Genomic DNA, 27,864 nt, shown 5'->3' on the forward strand with positions numbered 1-27,864 from the left:
CCCAGGAGAGAGCGATGGAAACTGGGAGGCAGCTCGCGGCCCCGGCAACCCCTCCCAGGGGTGGGGAAACCAAGCACGTTATTCTGTCAGGAGCGGGCTCGGCGACAGCCCGGGCGCTGCTCGCTCGGCGACCCCGCGCCGGCGCGCCTGGCAGCCGAGCCGAGTCCGCGGCCCCCGCGCTGAGCTGCCGGGGCCGCCTGGGCGGAGGGTCGCGGCGGCGGCTCGCGGGCTGCGCGGCCAGGGGCTCCCTGGTTCCCTCCGGCCCCATAGGGGCCAGGCCCGGCGCAAGGAGGGCCGCCGGGAGCGGCGGAGCGCGTCTCTGGGCCGCGGGGCGAGCGCCACAGACACTTGTTTGCGAGGCTGAGCCCCGGCGCGCGCGCCTCGCTCCGAGCTGGTCCGCCTCCTCCCGGCCCGGTGGGCGGCGGCCCGCGCCTCGCCCGCCGGGCTCCTCCTCCGGCTCCTCCTTCTCGCGGGCGAAGCCCGCACGAGCTCGGAAGGGTCCCCCGCCCCCGTGCCCACCAGCAGGGCAGGCGAGGCCCCGGGGCGGGCGCTGGACTCCCTCCGGCATCGCCCGAGGGCCTCTCCGGCCGGGCACCCGATGCCCCGCCGCGCGCATTCCCACAGACTTCTGTCCGCTTCCCGGCTTCTCCCGGTTTATTCCCGGCGGCTGCTGCCGCCTCGGGACACACATTTACGCAGCAACACGCAAACCCATTCTGGCGACTCCGGGGGACCTGAGGAACCGGCGCGGAGAGGTGACCCTCCCCTGCCCGCCCCGACTCTTCCTCTCCCTCCCCCAGGGGGGGCTCTGCTGCTGCCCGGGAGTGGGTTGGGGGTGCCCCGGCGACAGGATGGGGAGGCGCTGCACGAGGCGGGCCGGACTCCGGGATGGGGGCTGCGGGCGGGAGTCTCCGTGCCCGGCCAGCTTCCAGGCCGGGTTTCCAGGCTTCCCGCGGGGAGGAGGGGACAGCGAAGCGCCCTGGGTCCCTCCCGGAGGACAAGCCCTGTGGCAGCCAGGCTCTGCGTGCGTTGCTGCTTCCCCTGCCCTTTCCCACTTCTCCGACACGGGCGCTCACAATTTGCTCGCTTTATTTCTCTCCTTTCCCCCCGCGAGCTCCCACGGCGGCAGAGGGGCCACCCGCTGTGGTCTCCCGCCCAGCCCGACTGTCCCCGCGTATCTGCTCCTGCGCTCGGCCCTGGCTTTGCCGCGGGGTCTGAACCCTCCCGCCGTAGGCACAGCCGGTGGGCCGCGAGAGAGAAGACGGGGCGGGGACGATCGGTTTTCCGCGCCCCAATTTCCTTTCACGGCCGATTGGGATGTGTAGTTCTTCCTCTCGCCGTCCGGCTCCGAGAGGAACCGCGACTAGGGGACCAAAAAACTACAAATCCCTGCATCCTCCGCGACGAGGGCGGGAGAGGCGCGGTGCTGAGCGTTCTGGTGCTCTTTGGTTGGAGATGGAAACCAACAAAGGGAAGGGTTGGGGTTCGGCTGCGCCTTTTCGGTGCTGGGCGCTTCACACGTTACACACGTTCTTTATCTAATCATCACGACAACCCTGCGAGGCACTATTGTATCCAGCCGAGAGAACGCTCAACTACTTGCCAGAGATCACAAACCGCCCGGGTGGTAGAGATGGGATTGAACCGAGAGCCCTGAGAATTTCCCTTATTAAGCGCTGCCTAGGTGAGCGGTGTCAAAGGGAGATGAGATTGGTTTATCCAAGAGAGGAAAAGAACTAGGGCCAGTTGGGAAGAGCTTCCTGTAGTAAGTAAAAAGTGGTGGGAATGGCAATTCGAGTAGGACCTGAAATTATAAGGAGTTATGAATAAAAATGGTATTTACAAGGATCTATTCTAAAGCAGGTTAGGGGAATGGGTAGGAGCTTAGTCAGAAATGGGTTCGAATGGTTTTAGATATTGTATGACCAATGAGCACATTGTAGGGACAATTAAGTACTCTGCGGCTGTACTGTTTTTTAAAAAAACAACTGGCAAGCCTCAGACAATTCAAATGAAAACTCTCCCATGCTTTCCTATCCTTTAGCTCATAGGATCAACAGGATGTTACTTGATTTATTGCAAGCACCTTTTCTCCAGGTGTCCAGTTAATATACTAAATCCATTGACTTGGTTGCTTTAAAAAAAGACTCCTATTCTTGTTCTCAATTAAGCCCTTATTTTTCTGGCATCATGGTTATGCTTTTTAATAGTCCTTCTCTGTTAGAGAAACATACAAAAATATCTGCATGTGCTTTAAAATACTCCAGCCCATCCACCCCCCAAAAACATGAGGATATAGATATTGGCAAACTTGAAAATTGTTAATGTTGGGTGATAGATATATCTGTACTAGTTATCTGTGGCAGCAAATTATCACAAACCTAGAAGCTTAAAACAACACAGATTTATTATCTCAGTTTCTGTGGGTCAGGTGTCCAAGCACTTGGGTCATCTGCTTAGGGTCTCACACCTGCCATCAAGGTGTTGGCTAGGCTGTATTCTCATCGGGAGGCTCAACTGGAAAAGAATCAGCTTCCATGCTCACTTGGGTCACTGGCAGAATTCATTTCCTTGTAGCTGTAGGACTGAAGACCTTGGCTTTTGCTGGCTGTCCACTGGAGACTGCCCTCAATTCCTAGATGGCACCTGGCATTCATGGGCCAGCAAGGCCAACTTACTTCATTAAGTCAGCAAGGAGAGTCTCCAGAGTGAACCTGCTAGCAAGACGGAATCTCATACAACACAAGGTAATCACACAGGGGTGACATCAAATGTGCCATACTCTATCCGTTAGAAAGCAAGTCACAGGGGAAGGGATATTACAAGGGTGTGAATACTGGGATGAGCACACTCGGGGAAGGGATATTACAAGGGTGTGAATACTAGGATGAGTGGCTACCCTAGGGTTTGTCCACCACTGTGCACAAGAGGGTCCATGTTTATGTTTGAAATTTTCCATAATAAAAAGAAATGAATTACATCTTTAAAAATTATCTCTAAATTTCCCACTGCCAGCAAGTTTCTAGATAAGCTGATATGATTGTTTGCAGTTGTCTTCCTAAGAATTCCATGTTTCTTCCTACTCCATGTTTACTCAGACCTATGGCAATTAATTAGCTTAGGACACATACTTAAATTCACTAGAACCTGGCATGACAGCCATGGATTTTAACTCACCACCTAAAAACTACCCTGTAAGGTGTGGTAGAGTTTATTCAGTCATTTCTCAATTATTTAGGGGTCTAGTTTGTGCAAAGTATTTTTTTTGCAGCAGGGATATAAAGGGATCCAAGATAGAAGTTTACATTTGGGGGCTAGAGGGAGATGTGGAGAGAAAAAACAATAAATGCAAATAAAATGCAAACCAAAAAAGGGAAATAAATGATTAAATGATAAGACAATTTCAGAGAGACGTGACATGAACAAAAAAACAGAGCAGGGTTGTTGGATAGAGAGACTGGGGTGGGGTGAGAGACCTCCGTGGAGGAGACGCTTGAGCAGAGAACCAAATGGTAAGAAACAGCAAGTACAAAGACCTCAAGGCAGATCAAGCTTGGAAAATTCTAGGGGTGCAAAGTAAACACAGTCTGGCTGGAATGGAGTGAGGGACAGGATGAAAGAGGAAAGGCTGGGTGAGGCATCTGGAATCTATTCTCCATGCACTGGGAAGTCACTTAATCTGTGACCACCATTATAGTAAGTGTGGAAGGGTCAGGAAGAAGAGTAACATACAGTACTTGCCCTCAGGAATATATAGCTTCCAAACTTTAATGCTAGAAGGACCTCAGTGCATCTAGAATTATAGACCAAAACATTTGTTTTTTATATGAGAAAATTTGAGGCCCAGAAAAGGAGTTACCTGCAAAAAATTCCTTGAGAATGCCTCACAATAACAAATAATTCATAAATGAATCTTGAATTGAAAGAGTGTATCCTCTGATTTAAAGCTTTAGAAAGCTGATAACTAATTATTATTTAGTGCCCGTCACGTGAAAGGTATTGTGATAAAGAAGTTGAATGTGGCAGAGAAGCTACAGTCTAGTTGGGAAAACAAGATGGAGACACATAAGAAAGTAAGTAATGGAAGAAAATTATGTAATAAAAATCACTATCATTTCTGGAATATCTTCTTGTATTAGGCAATATCCTGGTTCTTTATACATTTAGCTTATTAAATCAAAAGGACAACCTGACAAGGTAAGGAATGTTACCTTTCTTTCACAGAGGAGAAAACTGAAGATCAGAGAGGTTAGGTGATTTGCCCAAGGTTTCACAGCTAGTAAGTAACGGAGTCAGGATTGATGGCCAGGTATGCATGTCTGATTCCACTACACAGTGGAAGAGTATACTGTGTCTGACTCACTGCCAACTGAGTAGGGAAGAGTATCTTGATTTCAGCGGAAAGGGAGATCTATGAGGCCTAGACTGTAGCAAAGTGAGACTCCAGGACTCTGACAATATGATAGGCAGGACAAGAGGAGTTGGAATCTCAAGGAGATGGGAAGGGTGGGAAAACACATGATGTTTCCAGTTAGAGTGGAACTGACCAGGATTCAAGAGCAAATACTTTACTTGGGAGAGGATTCCATAAAACACTGCGAGATAGGAAGTGAGCTAGGGAGGGGTGAGCCTATAAAGCTTGCATGGAGAAGCTGCCACTGTGGGCGGCTGGAGCTCAGACCCTCCAGGCAACTGTGGGAGGTGGTACAGACCCTGCCTCACAGTTTCCCCACCTGCGGGGCGAGTTTGCTGAACTTTGTCCACCAACCCATCTGTTATTAGCTGGGAGCTCCTTATGGGAGCATTAACTCTTCATCTTCTTTACATGGGGCCACGCTCCTCAAGCTACCACAGCCGTGAACCCTAAGAGCACCAAGCTGGCCCTCCCTTGAGTGTTGGTGGTATCTTTGATTCCAGCGCATCTTTCCTTGTTCTCATCTGCCTCAGTGGGTCTACCGACAACAGGAGTTACATTATTAACAAAATTAGAGCTTTGTTCCTTTCACCTGAGCATTCCACAAACCCACCTCGGTCATTCTCAGAATACCTCCAGGCAGCCAGGAGAAAGTACGGTCTTATCCACGGTGAAGGGGGAAGACATTCAGATCCCAAGACAGATGATTTGTATACCTTTCGAGGCCAAGTTGAGTGTGCACCTGTGTGGTCAAAGTATGTAAGTCAAAGGGACCCAGTCCTAGAAGAAGAACTTTGAAAATGCCAGAAGGGGATTTCTTCTGAGAGTTCAGGGGTGGTAATTCAGGAATTAGCTCAGGAAATAATTGCCGAAGCTCCCATAGCAAACAAAATTCCTCAGAAAATCAGGCACCCTAATTCCTTCCAACCCAGAGAGTTTGCTCGAATTTTTACACGTGCTCAGCACATCTGGGAACATCTTGTGTCAAAACACGTAAGATGTTTAAAGTAATAAACTCAGCACTGCAAGAAAAAAATTGGATGAGGCAGAAAAAATTTAATCCAAAATGTACTTATAATTTCCCCATTGACTTTTTCTTGGCTCTTTTAACACCAAAAAGTTACTTTTTAGGATTTTAATAAAAATAATTCATGTGCATTGAAACCATTGTATTACAAAAAATTTTCTTACGCATAAATATGAAAAATGTAAAAGCTGTTCAAATTCCCATTACCTTAAGATAACAGTCATTAACATTTTGTTGACCATCTGTTATGTAATTCATTTTATGCACACACATGTATCATGTTTTTTATATATAAATTTATTTTATTTATTTATTTTTGGCTGCGTTGGGTCTTCATTGCTGTACACAGGCTTTCTCTGGTTGCGTTAACCGGGGCTACTCTTCGTTGCAGTGCACAGGCTTCTCATTGCGGCGGCTTCTCTTGTTGCGGAACACGGGCTCTAGGAGTATGGGCTTCAGTAGTTGTGGCACGCGGGCTCAGTAATTGTGGCTCGTGGGCTCTAGAGCGGAGGCTCAGTAGTTGTGGCGCACGGGCTTAGTTGCTTCGCGGCATGTGGGATCTTCCCGGACCAGGGCTTGGACCCGTGTCCCCTGCACTGGCAGGCGGATTCTTTTTTTTTTAAATAGATTTAATTAATTAAGTAATTAATTTTTTGGCTGTGTTGGGTCTTCATTGCTGTGTGCAGGCGAGCGGGGGCCACTCTTTGTTGCGGTGCATGGGCTTCTCATTGCGGTGGCTTCTCTTGTTCCGGAGCACGGGCTCTAGGCCCACAGGCTTCAGTAGTTGTGGCACGCGGGCTCAGTAGTCATGGCTCACGGGCTCTAGAGCGCAGGCTCAGTAGTTGTGGCGCACGGGCTTAGTTGCTTCGCGGCATGTGGGATCTTCCTGAACCAGGGCTCGAACCCGGGTCCCCTGCATTGGCAAGCGGATTCTTAACCACTGCGCCACCAAGGAAGTCCCCACTCATGTATCATTTAATAAAAGTGGAATCGTGTCATGCGTCCTGTTCATCCTGTATGCTTTTTTAAAGTGTGGTGTTTTTTCCCCTTCATCCCTAACCCCTACTGTTTCCCAAGTAACCAATGTTAACAATTTAGTATATATCCTTCTCCAGGCTCATATAATTATAGGCAAACTGTATATACATATATAAGCAGTCCATAATCCAATTTCATCAGTTGTCTGAATAATGTCCTTTATAGTTAATCTTTCCTAGTTCAAGATCCAGCCCAGGTTTCATACCTAGCACTTACTCCTTCAATATGGAACAGTTCTACCTCCTTTCTTTTAGTTTCTTGATCTTGACATTTTAGAAGAGTTTAGGCCACTTATTTTGTACAATGTCATTCCATTTGGGTTCGACTGGCATTTCTTCATAATGTAATCCACAATGGGGCTCTCATCGGGTTTCAGCCACAGGCATGAAGGCAACGTTGCTGAAACTACAAGATACCTGCGTGGGTCACACCTGCTGCCGCCTCTGGGCCTGCAGTTCCTCACAGGATTTCGAAGAAGCATGTCCATACTGCTTCCAGCTGCAGGTGCTGGATAAAGCTGGAATGTATCTCCAGCCCAAGGCTAAACTGACACCCCAAAATACAGACAATTATTAATTGAGAAGCAAAATAAATATGCACTCAGGTTTGAAGAAGCAAAAATGATGAAGAGGTAGAAAGGCTCCAAAACTATTTTGTTGATTACTTGTAAAACATGCAACAGAACACTAACTGGTAAAATAACGGGAAAAGGAGAAGCATCCTATGGACGATGAGAAACAATTCTACCACTCCCTAGATTTAACCCTTGCAGGAAGACACGGAGACTAAAGTTCTGAGTTCTGCAAGTCTGGTTCCAATGGCGAGAGCCCAGCCTGGTTTTCAAAACACCTACATTTGGACAGTCAATACCCATTTGCTCCTCAAAGGACGTGAGCAAAACAAAGAAACACTTCTCTTAACTAAAAATGCAGCTTAGAAAGAATTCCAAAAGAATCCAAAGTGGATTTCAGAAATTTCTTGTCTCCTCTGTAAAGAATGGATTTTGAGAAATGTCTAATGCTATTTCTGAACTAAAGCTAGTCAGTAAAAAAACTTGTTTGACTTTTATTTATTTTCTGAATACATGGAAACCAAATCCAAGAACGAACTTTCCTTGGCATCCTTGGCATTTGTGGGAAATAAAAACCTCACTGGAATGAATAATTGAAACCTACCCACCTCAAGTGTTGGTTGTGAGATCAAAAAAATATGTGAAAGTGCTTGTCAGTAGTAAACTCATAAGCAGGTATTACTGGTATTCTTATTATTTTCCCTTTTCTCATCAGTTTTCACCATTTATATCATTCTCTTTCAAAAGGAAATTGAGACCTTTATAAGTGTGTCTGCTCACTCAGAAGGACTTCTTCGGGGGGTCAGTAGCCTGACTGCTAATTCAGAAAACCAATGTGTCCTTTTTCTCCTGCAAACATCTGCATAACTGTACATTAGTGAAACCTGAAGATTATCCCTATTTGGGGTGTAAAAATATCTGGGATATTCTTAATTATAGATGATCTAATAAGATAAAGATACAAATATATTTTAAAGAAATTTTCATTTTTATAACTTTCTGTTGTTCCTGTAGTAATATTTCACCTTAAGAGACAGTTTAATTTGTTCTAGTACAGACTTATTTCTGGGTTTAAAATTATTTCAAAATGTTAACTTTTACTTTAGCTATCTTACATCTTTTCTGGAACAACATAGATACAATTTGGTTTTTTTTGTTTTTTTGTTTTTGTTAATAAGCTAAGATGTCTTCCACCTTTCTATTTAGCTCATTTAGATATGTTGAAGAAAAATCAGGTTATGCATTTTTGTTGGAAAGTGAAGTGATGTGTCTTTCTCAGTATCAGGTCCAAAGGTCCATGGTGCTGGTTTGTCCCAATATTCATGATGTTCATTTTGATTACTAGGGTAAGGAGGTTCCACTAGGTTTTTCCAATATAAAGTTGTTATTTTCCTTTGTAGTTAATAAATACAAAGACTGCAAATGTCTTGTTCTTCATCAAACTCTCACCTACTAATTTTAGTATCTATTGATTTCTTGATTCTATTTCCTTCCTTCCCTTTCCTCCCTTCCTTCCTTCTTTCTTTCCTTTATCTTTCTGTCTCCCCCCTACCCACTTTTGTTGGCATATGAAAGACCTTTCTTTTCTTCCCCATTTATTTATTGATTCACTGGTTTATTTATATCAGTATGGCCTCATAGATACTTTTATTATTCAATGGGATATAATCTATTGTTTAGTTATAAATAACTATAACTATAATCTGTCAATAGTTATTTTGACATTCAAACTGTTCCAGGTTTGGCTAGCGTGAGCCCCTTCATGTTAACTCCTGTGAAATTTGACATGACCCAGTCACTCCTTGAGCACTTGCTTCCCTAGCTGCCTCAGTCAGATGTTCCAGGCTCCCCCTGTACTTTTCCTGTCCCAGCCCTGCAATCTGTCATTTCTCCAAGGGGTCCTAGTTCCTTTTAGTGGAAAACACATATGTGTTTATATATCTCTATTTATATATCTATTAAAACATAGGCACAGATATTTATTTTTCTCAATGCTAAAAACCATGTTTTCAAACTGATAACATGCACTTCCAATCAAAAACTACAAGCTGTAATGCATGCTTCTCACTTTCCATATTTGTAGCTCATTCCTTCCATTATTCTCAATGTATTTATTCATTTCTTCAAGTCTAGAGTACTAAAAAGTTTTGGAACTGCTAACCCGTGCCACCATAAAAAGCAAACCAGCAAACTAGAGTTAATTAATTATTTACAGTTCTTTTGTTTTGTTTTAGAAAAAAAAAGTGTACATCCTTGCATGTTCCCAATGTTGGGGGTAAAGCAACAACTATGTCATCATTAAATATGATGTTACCTTCGGGATTTTTATAGATGCCTTTATCAGGTTGAGGAGGTTTCCCTCTACTGCTGGTTTGCTGAGAGTTCTTATATATATGGATGCTGAATTTTGTAAGCTATTCGTTCTGCACCTATTGAGATGATTCATTTTCTCCTTTATTCTGTTAATATGACGTATTACATTGGTTGATAATTGAATGCTAAAATTTACATTTCTAAGATAATCCTCATTTGGTCAAAATGCATAGTCCTTTTCATATATTATTGGATTTGGATTACTAATATTTTGTGAAAAAACTTACATCTATGTTAATGAGAGTTATTGGCTACTGATTTTTTTTTTTGCGGGGGTGGGGGGAGGTCATGTCTTTGTCAAGTTTGGTTTCAGGATTCTCCTGACCTCATAAAAACAAGATGGGAATTGCTTCTTCATCTGTTTTTTTGAGAAGGTTTGGTATTGTTTATTTATTAAATGTTTGATAGAATTCACCAGCTAATTATTTGGTTCTGGAGTTCTATTTGAGGAAAAGATTATAATAGCAAACTCAATGTCTTCAAAAGATATAGAACTACTCTTATTTTTTATTTCGTCTTGTGTCAGTTTGGGTAAGTTATACTGTTAAAGAAATTTTTCTATTTCATTTAAGTTGTTGGATATATTGGCATAAATTTGTTCATAATATTCTGTCATTATTTATTTAATGTCCATAAGATCATTTATTATAGATACTGGAAATTTTCTTAATCAGTCTTGCTAAGGGTTTATCAATTTTATTATTTTTTTCAGGAAACCAAATTTTTGCCTTGTTAATTTAAGCTATTTATTTTCTATTTCATTTATGTCTGCTCTTACCTTTATAATTACCTTCCATCTATTTACTTTGGGTTTAATTTGCTCATATTCTTCTAGATTCTTAAGGTAGAACCTTAGATTGATTGTATACCTTTTTTCTTTTCTAATATAAATATTTAAAACTATAAATTTCCCTCCAAGAACCTCCTTAGCTACATCCCACAAAATTTGATATGTTGTATTTTTATTATCATAATTCAAAGTATCTTCTAATTGTCCTTGTGATTTCTTCTTTTATCCATGGTTTATTTAGAACTGAGTTGTTAAATTTCTAAGTATCTTAGAGTTACTGAATTCTAATTTAATAATTTTGAGATCAGAGAATGGGCTCTAAGATTTCAATCCTTTTAAATTTACTGAAACTTGTTTTATTTTCAAGCATATGGTCAGCCTGTTACGATTCCAGGTGCACTTGGAAAGAATGTGTTTCTGCCATTCTTATGTGTGGTGTTCTTTAAATGTCAACTAGTTCAAGATGGTTGATAATTTTGCCAGGTCTTTTATACCCTTACTGTTTTCTCTGGTTGTCCTAACAGTTACTGAGAGGTAGGTGTTAAAATCTCCAGCAATGTTTTGTCTACTTTCCCTTTAGTTCTGTCAGTTTTTGCTTCATGTTTTTGAAGCCTTGTAATTAGGAGCATATACATTTATAATTGTTTAACTGTTATATATTCCCAATGAATTGGCCATTTTGTTGTTATAAGTGTTCTTCTTTTCTCTGGTTATATTCCTTGTTTTGAAGTCATTTTTTATAGTATTAATTTGCCAGCTCAGTTTTCTTATGTGTACTGTTTGCACGGTACATATTTTTCCATTATTTGACTTTCAACTCCTCTGAAACTTTACATAAAGGTAATAATTTTAAACAGCATGTACTTAGGTCTTGCTTTTTTACCTCGTCTGACAGTCTCTGTTTTTAATGGGAGTGTTTAGTACATTTATATTTAATGTAATTACTGTTGTGGTTGGATTTAGGTCTACCATTTTTATTTGTTTTCTATTTGTCTGATCTGATATTTTGATCCTTTGTTATTCCTTTTGGTTTTATCAAAAAAAATTCAGTATTCCATTTTAACTCATTGATGGGCTTTTAACCTATTCCTCTTTGCCTTATTTTTTTAGTAGTTTCTCTAGGGATTAAAATATGCATACTTGTCACAGTCTTTATGTAAATGTTGATGATGATGAAAAACCACGATTGAAACAATACTACTGCTGGTGAGGAAGTGAAACAATGGAATTCTCATATACTGCCTCCATCTAGGCCTTTAGTGCTATTAAGAGGAAGACAGGTACAAGAGCATTCACTGAAGCATTGTTGTTGTTGTTTATTTTTATTTTCTTATAAAGCTTACCTTTTAAAAATATTTATTTATTTATTTATTCATTTATTTATTTATTTATTTATGGCTGCATTGGGTCTTTGTTGCTGCATGCAGGCTTTCTCCAGTTGCAGCAAGTGGGGGCTATTCTTTGTTGCGGTGCGCGGGCTTCTCATTGCGGTGGCTTCCCTTGTTGCAGAGCACAGGCTGTAGGCACTCGGGCTTCAGTAGTTGTGGCTCGCGGGCTCTGGAGCGCAGGCTTAGTAGTTGTGGTGCATGGATTTTGTTGCTCCGCGACATGTGGGATCTTCCTGGACCAGGGATCAAACCCGTGTCCCCTGCATTGGCAGGTGGATTACTAACCACTGCGCCACCAGGGAAGTCCTGTTGTTTTTTAAATAGTAAAAAAAATTAAAACTTGAAATAGCCTATATGTCCATTAATAGGGGATTAGATAAATAAATTCTGAGCTATTTATTCAATAGAATATTATATAGAGTGAAATGGAATAATTAAAACTATAATAATAAACATAAATTTCAAAAAATATATTGAATGAAAAGAGAAATTTGCTGAAGGTCACAAAAATATATCTTTTATATGAATTATAACAGGATATACCGTTTGTGATTATATACATATATAAGTATATACTAAAATTCCCCCCAAAACCCAAAGGCATGCTACACACAAAATTCAGGGTATTCTTTTTTCAAGAGAAGGAGGGAGGAAAGAAGAAAACGAGGATCAGGAGTCCAAGCTGCCTGGCTGATAAGAGGGAGTTTTTATATCTTTATTATATCATTATCTAAACTTTTTTATATTCCTGTAGTATTTCTTAATATTTTTTGGAAGAACAGGATTACCTTTTAATCTCCATACCCCAGTTTGTTTCAAAATGAATAAAAGAATTTCCAAACAATATATTTTTCTCAGTTAAAAAATCTATCTTCTGGAAACCACCAAATGTAAGGGACTTTCTCTTTTGACATTTCCTATTCTATAATTAGTGAGAATTAGTTATAATTCTCACTTTGTGGCTTTGTCCTCTGTTGATGAGGGACATCCACATACTCAGATACAGAACAGCACTTTATTAGCAAGGTTGATTGTTGAGGTTTAGGCAAAATATGGGCATTTTCAAGCACAGGTAAGAAGGAATGGAATACCTGGAACAGAAGAAGACATGTTTAATTTACTAGAAAAATGTAAATAGGTTAAAGTGCTAAGTTACACATCAGTATTGTCGAGCCCCCATGATCGATGGCTCTGTCTACATGTAAATCCATCATCACAAGAAAAACTTACCATGATCTCAATCAACTTTTCTCTGGTAAATGTTTATCATCCTCCTGGCAAAAGGGAAAGTAAGTAATAAAAATTCCATTTTTTTAGCTTTGGTATCTTAATAGTGAAACAAATCTAACTATCTAGATTAACACAGATGTTCAGTGAGCTTGAGGCAAAGCTTTGAAAAATCTCTTGTAGGCTGAAAAAGAGACTATAGAGGAGAAGATGGAGAAGAAAAAAGGAGACAAGAGGAGTCTAAATGATATGAAAAATTTAAGGTTTGAACCTTAAAAGCTTTGGGCACCCAAGATAAATTTGAGTAATATTGATGAACTATATCTTATCCATCTATCCTCAGAGTCCCAGGCATGTGCTAGACTATGGGAGTACAGAGACGGGTAAGAACTAGTCTCTGATATTAAATGTAGCATCCAGAAGGTAACTAAAGACACTCCCGGGGCTTCCCTGGTGGCGCAGTGGTTGAGAGTCTGCCTGCCAATGCAGGGGACACGGGTTCGAGCCCTGGTCTGGGAAGATCCCACATGCCGCGGAGCAACTGGGCCCGTGAGCCACAACTACTGAGCCTGCGCGTCTGGAGCCTGTGCTCCCCAACAAGAGAGGCCGCGATAGTGAGAGGCCCGCGCACCGCGATGAAGAGTGGCCCCCGCTTGCTGCAACTGGAGAAAGCCCTCGCACAGAAACGAAGACCCAACACAACCATAAATAAATAAATAAATAAATAAAAATTAAAAAAAAAAAAAGCAACAGTCTTTAAAAAAAGATTATCTTAAAAAAAAAAAAAAAAGACACTCCCATAAGGCAGACAATTGCCACAATGATGGTACACACAATAGAGCAAGGGGTCACAGATAAAGGAATACTGTAACTAATGTGGAATCTGACATTTGGTCTGGACCTTTATTCATCCTTAATCAAAGGCAAGAAAGGAAAATTCCAAAACCAAGGAAGAAAGACAACTCTCATGGCATTGTTTAAATATTTGGGGAAAAAATGGTATGAATGAAGAATTATTTTTTAAAATATATGTGCTATGGGCTGAAGTGTGTCCCCTCCCACCCAAATTCATATGTTGAAATCCTAATCCCCAGTACCCCAGAATATGGCTGTATTTGGAGATATGGCCTTTAAAGATGCTGGGCCCTAATCCATATTCATAGGCATACACAGAGGAAGATCATGTGAAGGCACAGAGAGAAGATGGCCACCTACAAGCCAACAAGAGAGACCTCAGAAGAAACCAACCCTGCTGACACCTTGATCTCAGACCTCTAGCTTCCGGATTTGTGGAAAAATATATTTCTGTTGTTTAAGTCTGTGATACTTTGTTATGTCAGCCCTAGCAAAGAACAATACACTTAAATATGGTCCACTTAAAGTGATGGCAAAAATCCTGTGTTGACCTACAGTATTCAAACCATATTATCGATTTAAACACAAGTATAGAATGATCCAATTTTGATAAAATTGTGCAACTATATGCATAAATATAGATAGACGATAAATGTTACCTTTAATGTTTTGTGTGATTTTTTTTTTTTTTTTTACTTTCTCCGTTAGGCTTTTCTATATTGGTCCATTATTTTAATAAGCATGTGAGTGGATGGATTAAAGTGGGAATAAATATATAGAGCAAGGAAAGAATGTAGCTCAGGGCAGAACCTTGGGGAATGCTGATATTTAAGGGACAGAAGGTGGGAGTGAGCAAAGGCAAAAAAGGAGGATCGTCCAGAGAGGAAAAAGACCTGGAGTATTATTCCGAAGAAGCCAACGAAGGGCAAACTTTTAGAAGGAACAGGGCATTACCCAGTGAGAAACATTGCAGAGAAGGTCTGCACGGAGTCTGGCAGCAGGAGGACATTGCACTTGGAAATGAGGAGGTCATGCTGTCTTCTGAGAACAGTTTGAAGGAGTGGTGAGGCCAGTTTGTAGGGTTTGTGGAAAGGATGGGCAGTGTGGAAGGAATGCAGCAAAGTCATGAAGAGTGACAAAAATTACAGATCTTCAGGTACAGCCACAGACTGTCATCATCATGCTAGGAATAGCCTGAATACAAACCTGGGGATGTCAAGATGCCTATTACCCTAGAAACCCAGAGAAGAGTACCTTAGCAACATGTACCAAGCTGCTCTATTCTGCGTGGCGCCTGAGATGTTTCTGCACCCATTCTAGTGTGTGATGTCAATTAGCCTGTAGTCTTTGATTAATGGCAAAGATGTTTCTATAAACCAAAGGCCTTGACAATGAGATCACTTCGTAGCCCCTCTAGAACAGCACAGGGAATGACAGCAGCCAGCAAGTTTTGTTATTAGAAAGGCTCCCAATGTCGCAAGAAAATGTTTATAAGCTTATTTGACTACTAGGGAACATGCTTTCTTGTCTAGTTTCCCTACCTCTTAGCCAGGTTCCCTTGGGGTGAGGACACAATAAAAACTAAACAGACAAAAAGAGAAGGAGAGAGAGAGGGAGAGGTATGTGTTTAGAAAGTATGCCAGGCACTGCTCTTTCTTCTTTCACCTTAGCCAGGTGGCCCTGGAATGGCATATCATCAATGTATGGCAATCATATATATATGATTATATGTATATATATAATGTGTGTGTGTGTATATATATATATATACACATATGTAAAATGATACATGTATTGGAGTATCATGTGCCAAGCAGCATACTACACACTTTACTTAATTTTTAATTTAATTTTTATATAATCCCCAAATCCCAGTTAGGGGAGTACTTAATATTCCTTTTTTATTGAGGAAACTGAGCCATAGAAAAGTTACGTTATTTGCTTGAGATCACACAAGTTATTTGATTTAAGGTCATTTCTGGATCTACAGAGGGCACAAAGTAACTTTAGACATTATATCTCCCCTTGAGGAACCTGCACCCTGGTAAAACAAATTAGGCACACAGAGAGTTATCAACACCTAACTGCGGCACATAAACGCTGTATGAGAGGGTCCAGGTGTTCACTCCTAGCTGGGGCAACCAGAAGTTATCTGAAAGGAGGTAGCTTTAAACTTTAGCTTTGAGGGGGTAGGAAGAATTTTAATAAGTGGGGATTCTTTTTACCACAAAATCAAAATAACAGCTGCTTTTCCACCTTCGTTTCTTTGTGTTATTCCTTCCAGCTCTTTTCAAGCTGTCTCTAAACAGCAAAGCATCACCAGCACCAACCTCTTTTTATTCCCATCATCTTGTATTTCCCTCAGGGCACTGAAATTCTTTAGCAATAGCAGACAGAGCTGGGCGTGCCCAGATGCTCAGATGCCAAAGCAGGTTTTGATTGCCAAACAGCTGTGGCAAGGACAATAGCCCACTTCCCTTTGGACCGGTATCTCTGAGTGCTGTTTTGACCAGCTTCTAGGAGAGGCATTGTCTGAGGCAACCAGAATTCACCCTGGAGTCATTTCTGAGCACAGCTCTGTCCCATGATGGAGGTGTTATTTGAATTCACCTTCAATTGTTGTCTGTTAAATAAAATTCTAAAATTCTTTGTCTCTTTAAAGTTGGAGGATAGAGGGATTGAGTGGTCAATTTCACACCTGTGATTGGGTGACATGAGCACTGATGAGAAAGTCCATTCGTCTGTACGTTCTCCCAGGACTCTAACTCCCATATCTGACCCTGCTTCCTCTAAATCTGTCTCTAATTCCTCCACCAGAAAGCAGAAAGTAATCGTTAAAATAAATCAGTTTTTAAAACATTAACAAGGCTTTCACATTGCTCATAATCGGATGTCTGTAATTCTGTGATCAGGAGAGGACATGTTTTTAGAATAGTTCTTTAAGCAGAGGGTAATTTCTGGATACCTGTAGAAAACAAGTCAAAAATATTGAAGAAAAATTGGAGTCATTTGCTCTTATCAAAAACAAATTATTTCTTTTGAGAAGAAAAGCTCATGACTGTTGGTTGATAACTCAGCCAGCTGAAAGAAACCTCAACAACTTAAGAAAACCTTTCAAGAGACAAAAAATTGAAACGTTTGATTGCAGTGTCAGTTTCATATTTTTGACCTATAGGAAAGGCTGAAGATATTTCAATACCTTTTTCAAGCACATGCAGGTTACAAGGAACTACCTCTTCTCCATCTCTTCAGAAGAGGAGTTTAATTATAAGAACAGTGAATATTACATAATTTGAAAAAACCCCTTGTCTCTAAGTTATGATCATAAAATAAGATACTAAAATGATTGCAACTTTAATTGTTCCTAAGAGTAGAGTGGACTACCACCCGCTCACACCCCTTATTTCCAGCCTCCCCACAATGCATTACGTGAACACTGGAGTACGATCCACTTTGTGGTTCCAGATAATGTAATCTAAAGAATACAGCAAGGAGGCTGTAAAATCAAAATATAGCTGAATCTTCAAACATTTCCTCTGTTATTCTGTGTTATTTTAAAATCTGGATACCAAAGTGTCATTTCTTCTCAGTTTAAAAATAATGCTATTTTTATTGTTGTTTCCTATGGAAACTGTTTCCCTAGGCACAGCAACGGCCATATCTTAACAGGGGATTATTTATTTAAGCCAGTTGCCCTCGTTGCGTTTTGGATGACACAAACCCATATTTCATCCCAGTGGAGTCTGCAAGGGGAATCCCTGCCCACTCTTGGAGGATCATCTAACGCTCCATCGCCACACTCCCAGCTGCAAAGCGGCCACAGAAGCCATTCTGTTCCCTAGAGATCAGATTGAGGAACTTCAGGTCCCCAGCGACTAATGGAGAGTTACAAAAGCTGTGACCAAATCGTCAGAACTCTCCAGATCTGCCTAAGGTCAAACGGCAAATAAAGCAGTCAGGCTCAGAAGACACATAGACGTCTCAAGAAGCCTTGCACAGGAACAGAAGAATTGAGTGACGCTTGCACAAGACCAAAAGAACTTTCCCTTTGCATAGTACATATTTCTGACAACACAATATTCTTCTTTAAACATTAAGAAATGGGAAACTTCTATCACACCTATAAATAAGTAGCTTGTATCAGATTAACTCTCCCACAAAAACAGCTATAAAAACACTCTCTCCAAATAAAACAGCTATTAAAACAACAGAGAGTAACCAAAGCAGCCCGGACTGAAGGGATCAAGATCCTGGAGAGGAAAAAAAATGCACTGGGGTGAGCCAGATAGTTGCCACTGCTACTTTCCCCAGGGAGTTTGCTGAGGTGTAGAGGATAGATAGATAGATAGATAGATAGATAGATAGATAGATACTGGGCTGCAGAGACACAAAGTGGAAGTCAGGGCTATCAAACTGAAAGGATTTGAGGAGCCAGCCCATTTTCCCTGTGTGATTTTCCCTCAAGGCATTGACATAGTCCTACACTAAGTGGGCACAGTCCAAGAGGAAGAAACCAAGCAACCACCCAACAGAGAGCTTCTCAGGCTAAAAGTGTCACCATGGTCTTAGTGGTCTCCTGGTACTAGGAAGACAAAACTTGGAGTTCAGAACCCTCCAAAAATGAAGGGTCCTGGCACACAATCTAAACTTTCAATTGAGACCCCTGAAGGGTCCCACCCTGCGAGGAAGGGTGTGATAACTCAGAGATAAAACAGCCCTTACAAAACCTGAAACTCACCTCCAGTCAGCTGAACTCCTGATTGGACCAAGTTGTCAATATAAAGTAAATCTTCTCTGTGGGAAGGTAATCGTCATTTAGAGTCTCTATAATTGTTTATACACAATGTGCGTCATTCAATCCAAACTACCAGGCATGCCAGAAAATATGACCCATGACCAAAATTCAAGAGAAAAAAAAAGCCAAAACAATAGAAAGAGAATCACATGTGACCCAGACATTGAGGTTCTCAGACTCACACTTTAAAATAACTATGATTGACATGGTCATGGAAATAGATAAAAATGCGGAGAATTTCACCAAGAACTGGAGTCTATTAAAAAAGTATTAAATGTCAGTTCAAGAACTGAAAAATATAACTGAATTCAAAAACTAGATTTAATTATAGATTAAAAGCAGAAGAGAGAATTAGCAAACTGGAAGATAGGTCAGTTCACAAAGCCAAATTGAAACACAGAGAAGAAAAGAAGACAGAAAAATAGAGAAAAAAGTGAAGGACATGGGACATGGTGGAAAATTCTAACATATGTGTAATTAAAATTCCAGGAGAGGAGAAAGAATGGGGCAGAAACTATTTCCCCAAACTGACAAAAGACATCTAGCCACAGATTCAAGAAGTTCTATCACCTCTAAGCAAGAAAATACAAAAACAAACCACACTTAGGCACATCATATAGTCACTGCTGAAAATTGGAGTTAAAGGGGAAAAATCCTAATAATAAATAAAGAAAAAAACATATTACCCTCAAGAGGCAACAAGACAGTTCTGAGGCAAACACTCTATTTCTTTATGACGGAAAAAAAAAGGGAGGAATTTAAAAGACAATACCATTTACAATAACAGCAAAAACCATCAAATGGATAGGAATAAATCAAAAGCACAAGGTCTCTTCACTGAATACTACAAAACATTCCTGAGAGTATTTTAAATAGACCTAAATAAATGAAAGAATATACCAAGTTCAAAGATTAGAAGACTCAAAATTTTAAGGGTTAATTCTATCCAAAACAATCAATAGATTCAATGCACCCCCCGCCCCTCAACAAAAATGCCTGTAGGTCACTGACAAGTTGGAAATTGACAAATTGATTTTAAAATTTATATGGAAATGCAAAGGGCCAAGACAAGTCAAAACAATCTTGATGAAGAAAAAAACTTGGAAGACTTCCATTACCAGATATCAAGATTTATTAGAAAGCTAAATTCAATAACTGTGGTATTGGTGAAAGGATATAAAATAAGTCACTGGAATATACTAGAGAGTTCAGAAAAAAAACGTAGTCTTTTCAATAAATGGTGGTGGATCAATATGGGAAAAAATTAACCTTAATCCTCTACCTACACCCCAAAATCAATTCCAGATGGATCATAGATCTAACTGTGAAAGGTAAAATAATACAGCTTCTAGAAGTTAATAATATCTTCATCACCTGGGGTAGGCAAAGAGTTCCTAAATAGGACACAAAAACACTCAATGTAAAGTAGAAGATGAGAACTGGACTTTATTAAAATTAAGAACTTCTATTTATCAGAAGTACCATTAAAATAATGAAAATAATGAAAAGGCAAGGAACAAACTATGAGAATACATAAATAATGAATATATATGTATGTATATGTGTGTATCCTATAAATAATTGAGAAGGCAGATAATTCAATTAAAATTGGACAAAGGCTTGAATAGCCTCTTCCAAAAAAGTATATTCAAATAGATAATCAACACATGAAGGGTGTTTGATAGTATTAGTCACCAGGAAAATGAAAATTAACAACACAACAAAATGCCACCACTCACTCAACAGAATGGCTACAATGAAAAGGCATGGTAATACCAAGTATTGGTGAGGACATAAGCAACTGACCTCTCATCACTGCTGGTAGGAGTGTAAATTGGAACAAATACTGTGGCAGATTTTAAAATGGCCACGCGTTCTTCCCATCTGTGTGTGCATTTGCAATTGACACATATGATTTGCAACTGACTTTGCAGTTTCTCCCTCCAAAAGGTCTATGGAGATTCCTTGAAACGGGGCTTGGCCGTGTGACATGCTTTGGATGATGGGACATTAGCAAATGTGATACCAGAAGAGGCCTTGAGAAGAGCTGGTATGTTGGAGTTTGCTCTCATTTTCTGCTCTTGGCAACCCTGCTACCACCACCAAGTGAATGAGCCCAGGCTGGCTTGCCAGAGTGACTCGTTGTCCAATTAGCTCCATCTCTCCTACAGACAACCAGCCAACTGCCAGAGAAGTGGATGAGGCCGCCAGCCACCAGCTGACTGCTAATGCAGGACTGAGCCCAGCCCAAACACACGGAGCACAAACAAACCGTCCCGGATGAGTTCAGTCCACTCAGCTGACCCAAAGAACAGTGAGTTATTGTTTTAAGTCACTACATCTCCAGGTGGTATGTGATGCAGCAAAAGTTAACTGAAAACACCACTTTGGAAAATCGTCTGGCAGAATCTGTTAAACACATACCCTGTTCCCCAACACTTCCCCTCCTAGTTATGCACCCAACAGAAATGCATCAAAAGACACGTGCAAGAAGAATGTTCTTTGTAACACTGTTCATAATACCCCTAACTAAAAATAACACAAATGCACATCAAGAGTAGAATAAATATAATGTGGGATAGGCATGCAATGGAATACTATATAAAAATACTATAAAATACTATAAAATACTATAAAATACTATAAAATACTATAAAATACTATAAAAATGAGCAAACTATTGGTAAATGCTCAGCATGGATGAAACTCACAAATACCACGTTAAGTTAAAAAAAAAAAAAAAACCCAAATGCAGATACAAAAGAATACATACTGCACGACTTCATTTATAAAATTCAGAAACTAGGAAAAATCGGCAGTGACGGCAGAGTAATGATTACTTTGGAAGGGTTTTTGGCTGGCAGGAAGCATAAGGAAAGTTTCTGGGTGACAGTAATGTTTTATATCTTTATTCAACTGTGTTTACTCTGTAAAAATTCATTGAATTGAGTATCGAAGATGTGTGCCCTTTACTGTATGTTATACTTCTATTTTAAGCAAACTTTTTTTCTGGCCGTGCCACGTGGCTTGCGGGATCATAGTTCCCCGACCAGGGATGGAACCCGGGCCCCAGCAGTGAAAGCACTGAGTCCTAACCACTGGACCACCAGGGAATTCCCTATTTTAGAAGTATAAAAATATAAAATAATAAGGAATTATTCTCAGTTCTTTTCTTTGCAATGTTTTCTTCAAGGAATTTATCTAACCCCACACACTTTTAGTTACTAGATTTCTGCTGATGACTTAAATCTCTGTCCTCAGGCCCTGTCACTCTCCAGTCCTTCCATAGCCATTTGTCCTTACATGATTCATTAACATGGCGAATGCAGAGTCTAAAACTGAACAAACCTCACCTCCCCCATGTGTTTGGGTTCACGGTGCTCCTCATTTCCAAGTACCTTCTCAGGCACCTCTCATTGCCTTGTCTCCACATCATAATGTCAAGTCCTATCATTACTTCCTTTGGATTTTCTTTCAACTGTCTCCCTTTCTCCTTTCCACTGTGTCAGAGTTCAGAGCCAGGAAACAGAAACCACTGTTATCTTAAGCAGAAAGAGATTCAATACAGGGAACTCAGGCTTAAAGAATTGTTGAGAGGCTGGAGTTGCCTTCTTCAGGCTGACCTCCGGGAATGACCCCCCAAAGCAAGACCACCAAAGTGGATCTCCTGGGGGGTTCTACCTCTGCCACAACCAAGCAGGTGGGCTGCAGGAGGCTGTCACTGGCAGTGTTGAGTTCAAAAACACCCCATCCCGGCTGCAATTCAGGTATCAGGGAACCAGCCAGCCATCTCACCAAGGCACTCAAAACTGGTAACACTAGTGACTGGATGCTTGAGAATAAACCCAGACTATGCACGACTTTGCTTGTCAGCAGTAACAACCAACACAGGAAAGATGGCCCCCATCTCACTTCCCACTCCAGGAAAGTGCATCTAATTGATAGATGAAAAAGATGGTCTTACTAAAAGATTTTTTTTTTTTTTTACTGTCGAGTACATTTTTTTAAAAACTAAGATAACCATTGGAAATCCTTAGATTGCCGTCGAAAATTACAGACATATTTCATATCAGTTATAGCAAGGTGGTGCTTCTAAAGGATATGAGTGTGTTTTGGAAAGTCTGTTCAGATGCATATCAATTATACCACGCCAATTTGGGGTCTAAAATAAATTATACTGTCCATGGGGGAAAACATCTTTTACTCAGTCCCTGTCCCATTTAATTGGAATCCACATAATTTAGGTTTTATCTTTGCTCAACTTAACTAAAATCACTGCGTGGAGGGCATTGTGCTTGCTTCATCATAACCAGCTCTGAGACACCAGATGTAACCCCTTGTGTCCAAGCATGTCACAGGTTCTTACTGGGTACCTACCACATTGATGTCACACTTGTCCTGACTTGTGGTTCATGTTTGGAGATGCTGCTTGTAGTTTATTTATCCAGGTGTGAGTGTAGCTGGAGATTCCAGTAGATAACTGAGATATAACTGGTGTGTCATTCTAACAGTACTGACTCTTCCCTTTGGGGGCTGTTTAATTCCTTGGCTCAAAATGTGTCACTCCGTTTCTAATTACTGCCAGCCAGATGAGTGTACCTTCTGTTATGTCCTGTCAGGCCCCAGATCTGTGCATTATTAAAAGCTGAGTAATGAAAAAAAAAAGAAGAAGCTGAGTAATGCTCATTGTCTTTAAAATACAAATTATAATTCCTTTAGACCAGCTACCATATGAACTGAAGACAGAGTTAAGTGGTGATGGTGTCTAGACAAATAGTAATAGCTAATATTACTCTAGGGCCAGAGTTCTGACCTAGGCTAAAGCGTAAAGGGGGCAAGTTTGTGGGTGAGGGTGATGCATCCTGGGCTCTCTCAGGCGTAGTCTGGTTTTATCCAATGCTGGCCCCTGTCTCTGAGGATATTTCTTTTTAGAAAGAGTATGTGTGGCTTTCTTGAGTTCACCTGCCCCAGAGGCAGAGCCAGATCTCCTTTTGACCTTGTAAGCAGTGTGAGTCCCTGATCCCTTCTAGAGAGTTGGTGGCACATCTCACTGCCTGTCACCAAGACCTCGTGGGCAGCCCCTCCACTGATTTCATAAAGCCACAGGGACCCCTGAGCCTCTTGGGCAAAGATGTTAGGGAATTGGAAAGGAGGAAGCCATGCCAGATTTTCAAACCGAGTTTTCCTTGCATCTCCAAGTTCAAATTACAACTCTTAGTCCATTTATACATCTAGTAAAACAAGAATAATTAATTTCACTTTTTCTTTCATTAATGACCAATTATATCAATTATGCAGACTAAAACGCCTTTAAAAAATCACTCCCATTTACATCTTGGTTAATTAAATTCCCTCAAATATGGAAAACTGCAGTTAAAAATGTAATGTGTTCAGCTTTCTTTTGAACTACTTCAAATGCCTATCCTAAGCAGTAAAGCCTTTCCAAGTACTTAAACAACTGTAATCAATCTAATAAATTAAACCTATAAATACCGTGATTCTCAGTTCACTTAAACATTCCAATACTGCTTATAAATGTAATCAAAATTTTGTACTTAATTTAAATCACAAGTCTAAAATCAATTACTTAATTACACATTTAAAATTGAAATCACAAGGCTAGTTTGTCTTTGTGCTAATACATCCAATTCCTTCATGACAAACAGTGAAATCCAAGCACACCCAGAGTTCCTCAATGATTTCAAATGTATTCCTGAACTACACAAAAGTATGAATATGATGGTTTGATTTACTTAAACAGCTCCATGCCTAATTCTAAACTTTCCTAGGACTAGAAATATAGCTCACCCATTGAAGGAACGATTTCATCATCCCCCAAAGCCTGGGTTGTCTTCTCAAGGTGTTGGAATCACCTATTGGCCAGGCAGCGTGTCCCAGAGGAGCCTGCATTTGTCAGAGCCTGCATTTGCCCCAGACCATCGTACCTGCAGCCCTGGTGGACCTGTGAGCTTTTGTAGTCAGACACCGAGGGACTTCAAGTCCTCACCTTACAGAGAGTTGGTCTTGAAGCCCTGGCTGCCTGGGTTCAAGTGGAAGCATGACCTAATCTTCCAAATCTTTCAACATTACTGCCTGATGGAGTGTGATGGAAACCTGCATCCCCATTAAGTTTTCAGTTAACCTTCTCTAACCCCTCACTGCATGCCGGAATTTGAATTCTTTTAATCTTCCTTATGGCCAGGCCACAACTCTTACAGACGTTTAAATGACATCTGGTTGGTTCTGCATGTGTCATGCCTCCATCTGGCTCTGTCATCATGCTAATGACGCTGGCCCCGCTACACAGCGCCCTGGCAGAGCCATCTAGTGGGCTACTAACCTTAGCAATCCAGACCAGAAGTGACAGCCTTTCTCTGTGTTCAACTGCACCTCCAAACCACTGATTTAAAGACATTTAGCTAGGCTTCCCGAGGATGAGAGGAGCACGAGGTGACTGGGCGAAAGAAGGTATAAGTTACAAACATCAGTCCTATCAGGTGCCAGTCATGTATTTGCTTGTGTGCCAGGGAGCATGGAGATAGTGATGGACAAGACCCTCCATGTTCCTACTGTCACCCAGAGAGAGAAACCAGATGATAACAAGCAAACCACTGGGTGCCTCAGTGGTCTCTCAGATCCACACAGCCCTCCTGGGGCTGAGGACCCCAACACCCGCCCCTGTAGCCTGGGCATTAGCACGGTGGGGCGCACTGTTTTTTGGCAGCACTGCACCAGTTCCAGCAGTCTGCCCTCCAGTGATAGAAGCTTCCACTCCAGTGACAGAAGCTGCCCTCCAGTGATAGAAGCTTCCACTCTGGCTGGCTATGTGATCTGGAGCAAGACAGGAAGAATTCCGTGGACAACAGTTTCCCCCTGTGTCATAATGGTGCGGGGATTAAATGCGCTCGTTCAGGTAAAGCACATGGCAGTGCGTGGCACCGAACATGTGCTTGATAAACGATAGCTACTACTGTCTTCAATAGATGCATTTTTTTTATTTGTACTGTTAAACTATATTATTTATTATTTACATTATTTAGTAATGAAAGCTTACATTTCATTTATCCACTAAATTAGTTTTCCACAGAGCTTTCATATTTGTTTCCTTATTTAATCCCTATAAAAACTCTGCAAGAAAGGCACACCCATTTTATAGCTGAGGAAACTGAGGCCAGAGACATTAAGGATAAGGTGGGCAGAGCCAGGATTGGAAAATAGACGCATTTTTAATTTTAGGTATGTGTCTTAGTCAGCTCCGGCTGCTGTGATAGAATACCATGGCTTAACAACAGTAATTTACTTCTCATAGTTCTGGGGACTTGGAAGTCTGAGATCAAGGTGCCAGCATGGCCGGGTTCTGATGCGGGCTCGCTTCCTGGCTTGCAGACAGCCACCCTCTCACTGTGTCCTCACGTGGTGGAGAGAGAGAGCAAGCTTTGGTTTCTTACTCTCCTTTCAAGGACAGTAGTCCCATCATGAGGGGCCTGTTCTCATGATCTTGTCCAAACCTAATTACCTCCCAAAGGCCTCCCCTCCAAATAGCATCACACTGGGAGGTTAGGGTTCCAACCTATGAATTTGTGGGGCACACAAACATTCAGTCCATAGCAGTGTATTTCTCTGAGACTCCGGTGGGCTTGATTTTTTTTTTTAGTATCTCTTGAAAATGATACATTTCTGAAAACATACTTAGATGAAACTTGAGGATGCATAGCTAAGCATTGCCAAAGTTGTCCTCGAGGTGTTATCTCCTTTCAAAGAACAAAACATCCCTTCAGGGAGGGAGATGGTCATTCTCCGCTTGTGCCCCCAGATCCATTCCTCACCCTTCCTGCCTTTCTCCATGCTCCGAAGAGCTCTCGTGGGGTCCCTTTTGGCTGGTTTCTGATAGGATTTGGCAGTGGGAGGCACTGGAGGACACTGGCTGCAGGAAGCAGGGAAGTTTTTCCCTGTTCCCTTCATGCTTTGGTGCCTGGCTCAGCAGGTGGCAACATCTCTCCATGACACTCCTTCTGCCAGGGTGAGCACCTCCTACCTGAGTCCAAACCTCGCCGGGCCCCCCATTTCCCTTCAGGCCAGGGTCTATAACAGCTTCCCACTGTTCTCATTCCTGGTGCCTTGACCTGTCTTAACCCTGCCCACTCCTCTGTAGAGTCCCTTCATTAAGGAATCTTCTGTTGAACCACCTGAGGTTTTCTATGTCCTTCTGGGACCCTGGTTGATAGATGTAATTATAATAAATTTCAATATTTTCCCATGCAACCTACTTCCCTATCAGTCATGCTGTTAGTTTAATAACATATTTTCCATCATTAAAAAAGAAATTCTGGAGAATTTCCAACTGGCACATGCAAGGTCATGATGATAATTGCCTTAAGGGAAATAGTCATTTTTAGTATTGCTTGGAAATGAGATTGAGAAATACAGTAAAGGAAATACAGTCTTTGCTCATGGCTTGAGGTATTAAGAAATACGCTAAATGGGAAATTAGAAGTCAGCACAGGAGTTCACAGACTCGAGTTATCAAAAGATCATTTTGTGATCCCTCATTTGCTTTCCCACTGTAAGGCAGAGTCCCAATTATCTTTCTATAGGAATCCAACACCTACCCCTCAGCCAATATTTAGGAGGGACAATGAGGCATACCCTCATCTCCCCCCAGAAGCTTGGAAATCAGATTACTTTCAGAAAGTTCAACTTTAAATCACTTGGACTGGATCAGAACAGAGAAATGCAGTTACCTTAAAAGCAGAAGGGCCCTTAGAACTGTAAGGGTTGGCCTTAGCTGGCCTGAAAACATTAAACGATCTAAAGCAAACATATGTCTGTCAGAAGAGGCCAGCTGAAGGAGAATCACAGAAACAGACATCAGCTGTGTTCAACGACTTATCTTGCAGAGGAACAAGCTTGAATAACTCAAAATGTTCTGGTAGCCTTATAATGAGACAAACACCTCAGCTTATCTTGGCCAGATACTATTAAATAATCAATCCTAATTCCCTGTGTTTCAACTATGTGCTCACCAAGGAATATTCTTACAGTAATGATTTTCTTATTTCAAAAGCAATACATGTTTATTACAGAAATAATCAGAAAATGTGGGCCAAGCCCAGAGATAATGTTAGTGTCTTGATACATTTTCTTCCATGCTGTTTTTCACACACATAAATACACAAACATACATATTGACAAAAACAGAAATCTTTCATCCTTACTAAAGTGCTTTGCAACTTACTCTTCACTTAATGATGAATAAGGAACATCTTTGTGTGTCAACAAATATACCTCTACTACAGCAGGTTAATGGATACATTTTTTAAGGTGGGCAATCCTATAAATTTACTTAATCAGAGCTGTATTTTTGCACATTTCTGCCATTTGCATCA

General features: G+C 41.2%; 1 protein-coding gene across 3 annotated transcripts; it reads left to right on the forward strand.

The window, feature by feature from the left end:
- Positions 1 to 14: 14 nt before the first annotated feature.
- On the forward strand, positions 15 to 15,418 carry LOC309634472 (uncharacterized protein; the record flags this gene model as incomplete). 3 transcript variants are annotated; one of them, XR_014248122.1, is made up of 3 exons in its annotated part: positions 15 to 755; positions 1,130 to 2,747; positions 13,992 to 15,418. XR_014248122.1 is itself a non-coding variant. In XM_082404617.1 (2 exons), 2 exons carry the CDS (start codon positions 15 to 17, stop codon positions 6,865 to 6,867), a joined length of 753 nt encoding a protein of 250 aa, XP_082260743.1. In that variant the 3' UTR covers positions 6,868 to 13,571. The 3 variants fall into 3 exon arrangements, 1 of the variants encoding a protein (XP_082260743.1); XR_014248123.1 differs by lacking the exon at positions 1,130 to 2,747 and adding an exon at positions 4,225 to 4,279 and having other exon boundaries at positions 657 to 755; XM_082404617.1 differs by lacking the exons at positions 1,130 to 2,747; positions 13,992 to 15,418 and adding an exon at positions 6,856 to 13,571.
- Positions 15,419 to 27,864: the final 12,446 nt, after the last annotated feature.

Source organism: Balaenoptera borealis (genome assembly GCF_965194805.1).
Source record: "Balaenoptera borealis genome assembly, chromosome: 9".
Lineage (NCBI taxonomy): Eukaryota > Metazoa > Chordata > Mammalia > Artiodactyla > Balaenopteridae > Balaenoptera > Balaenoptera borealis.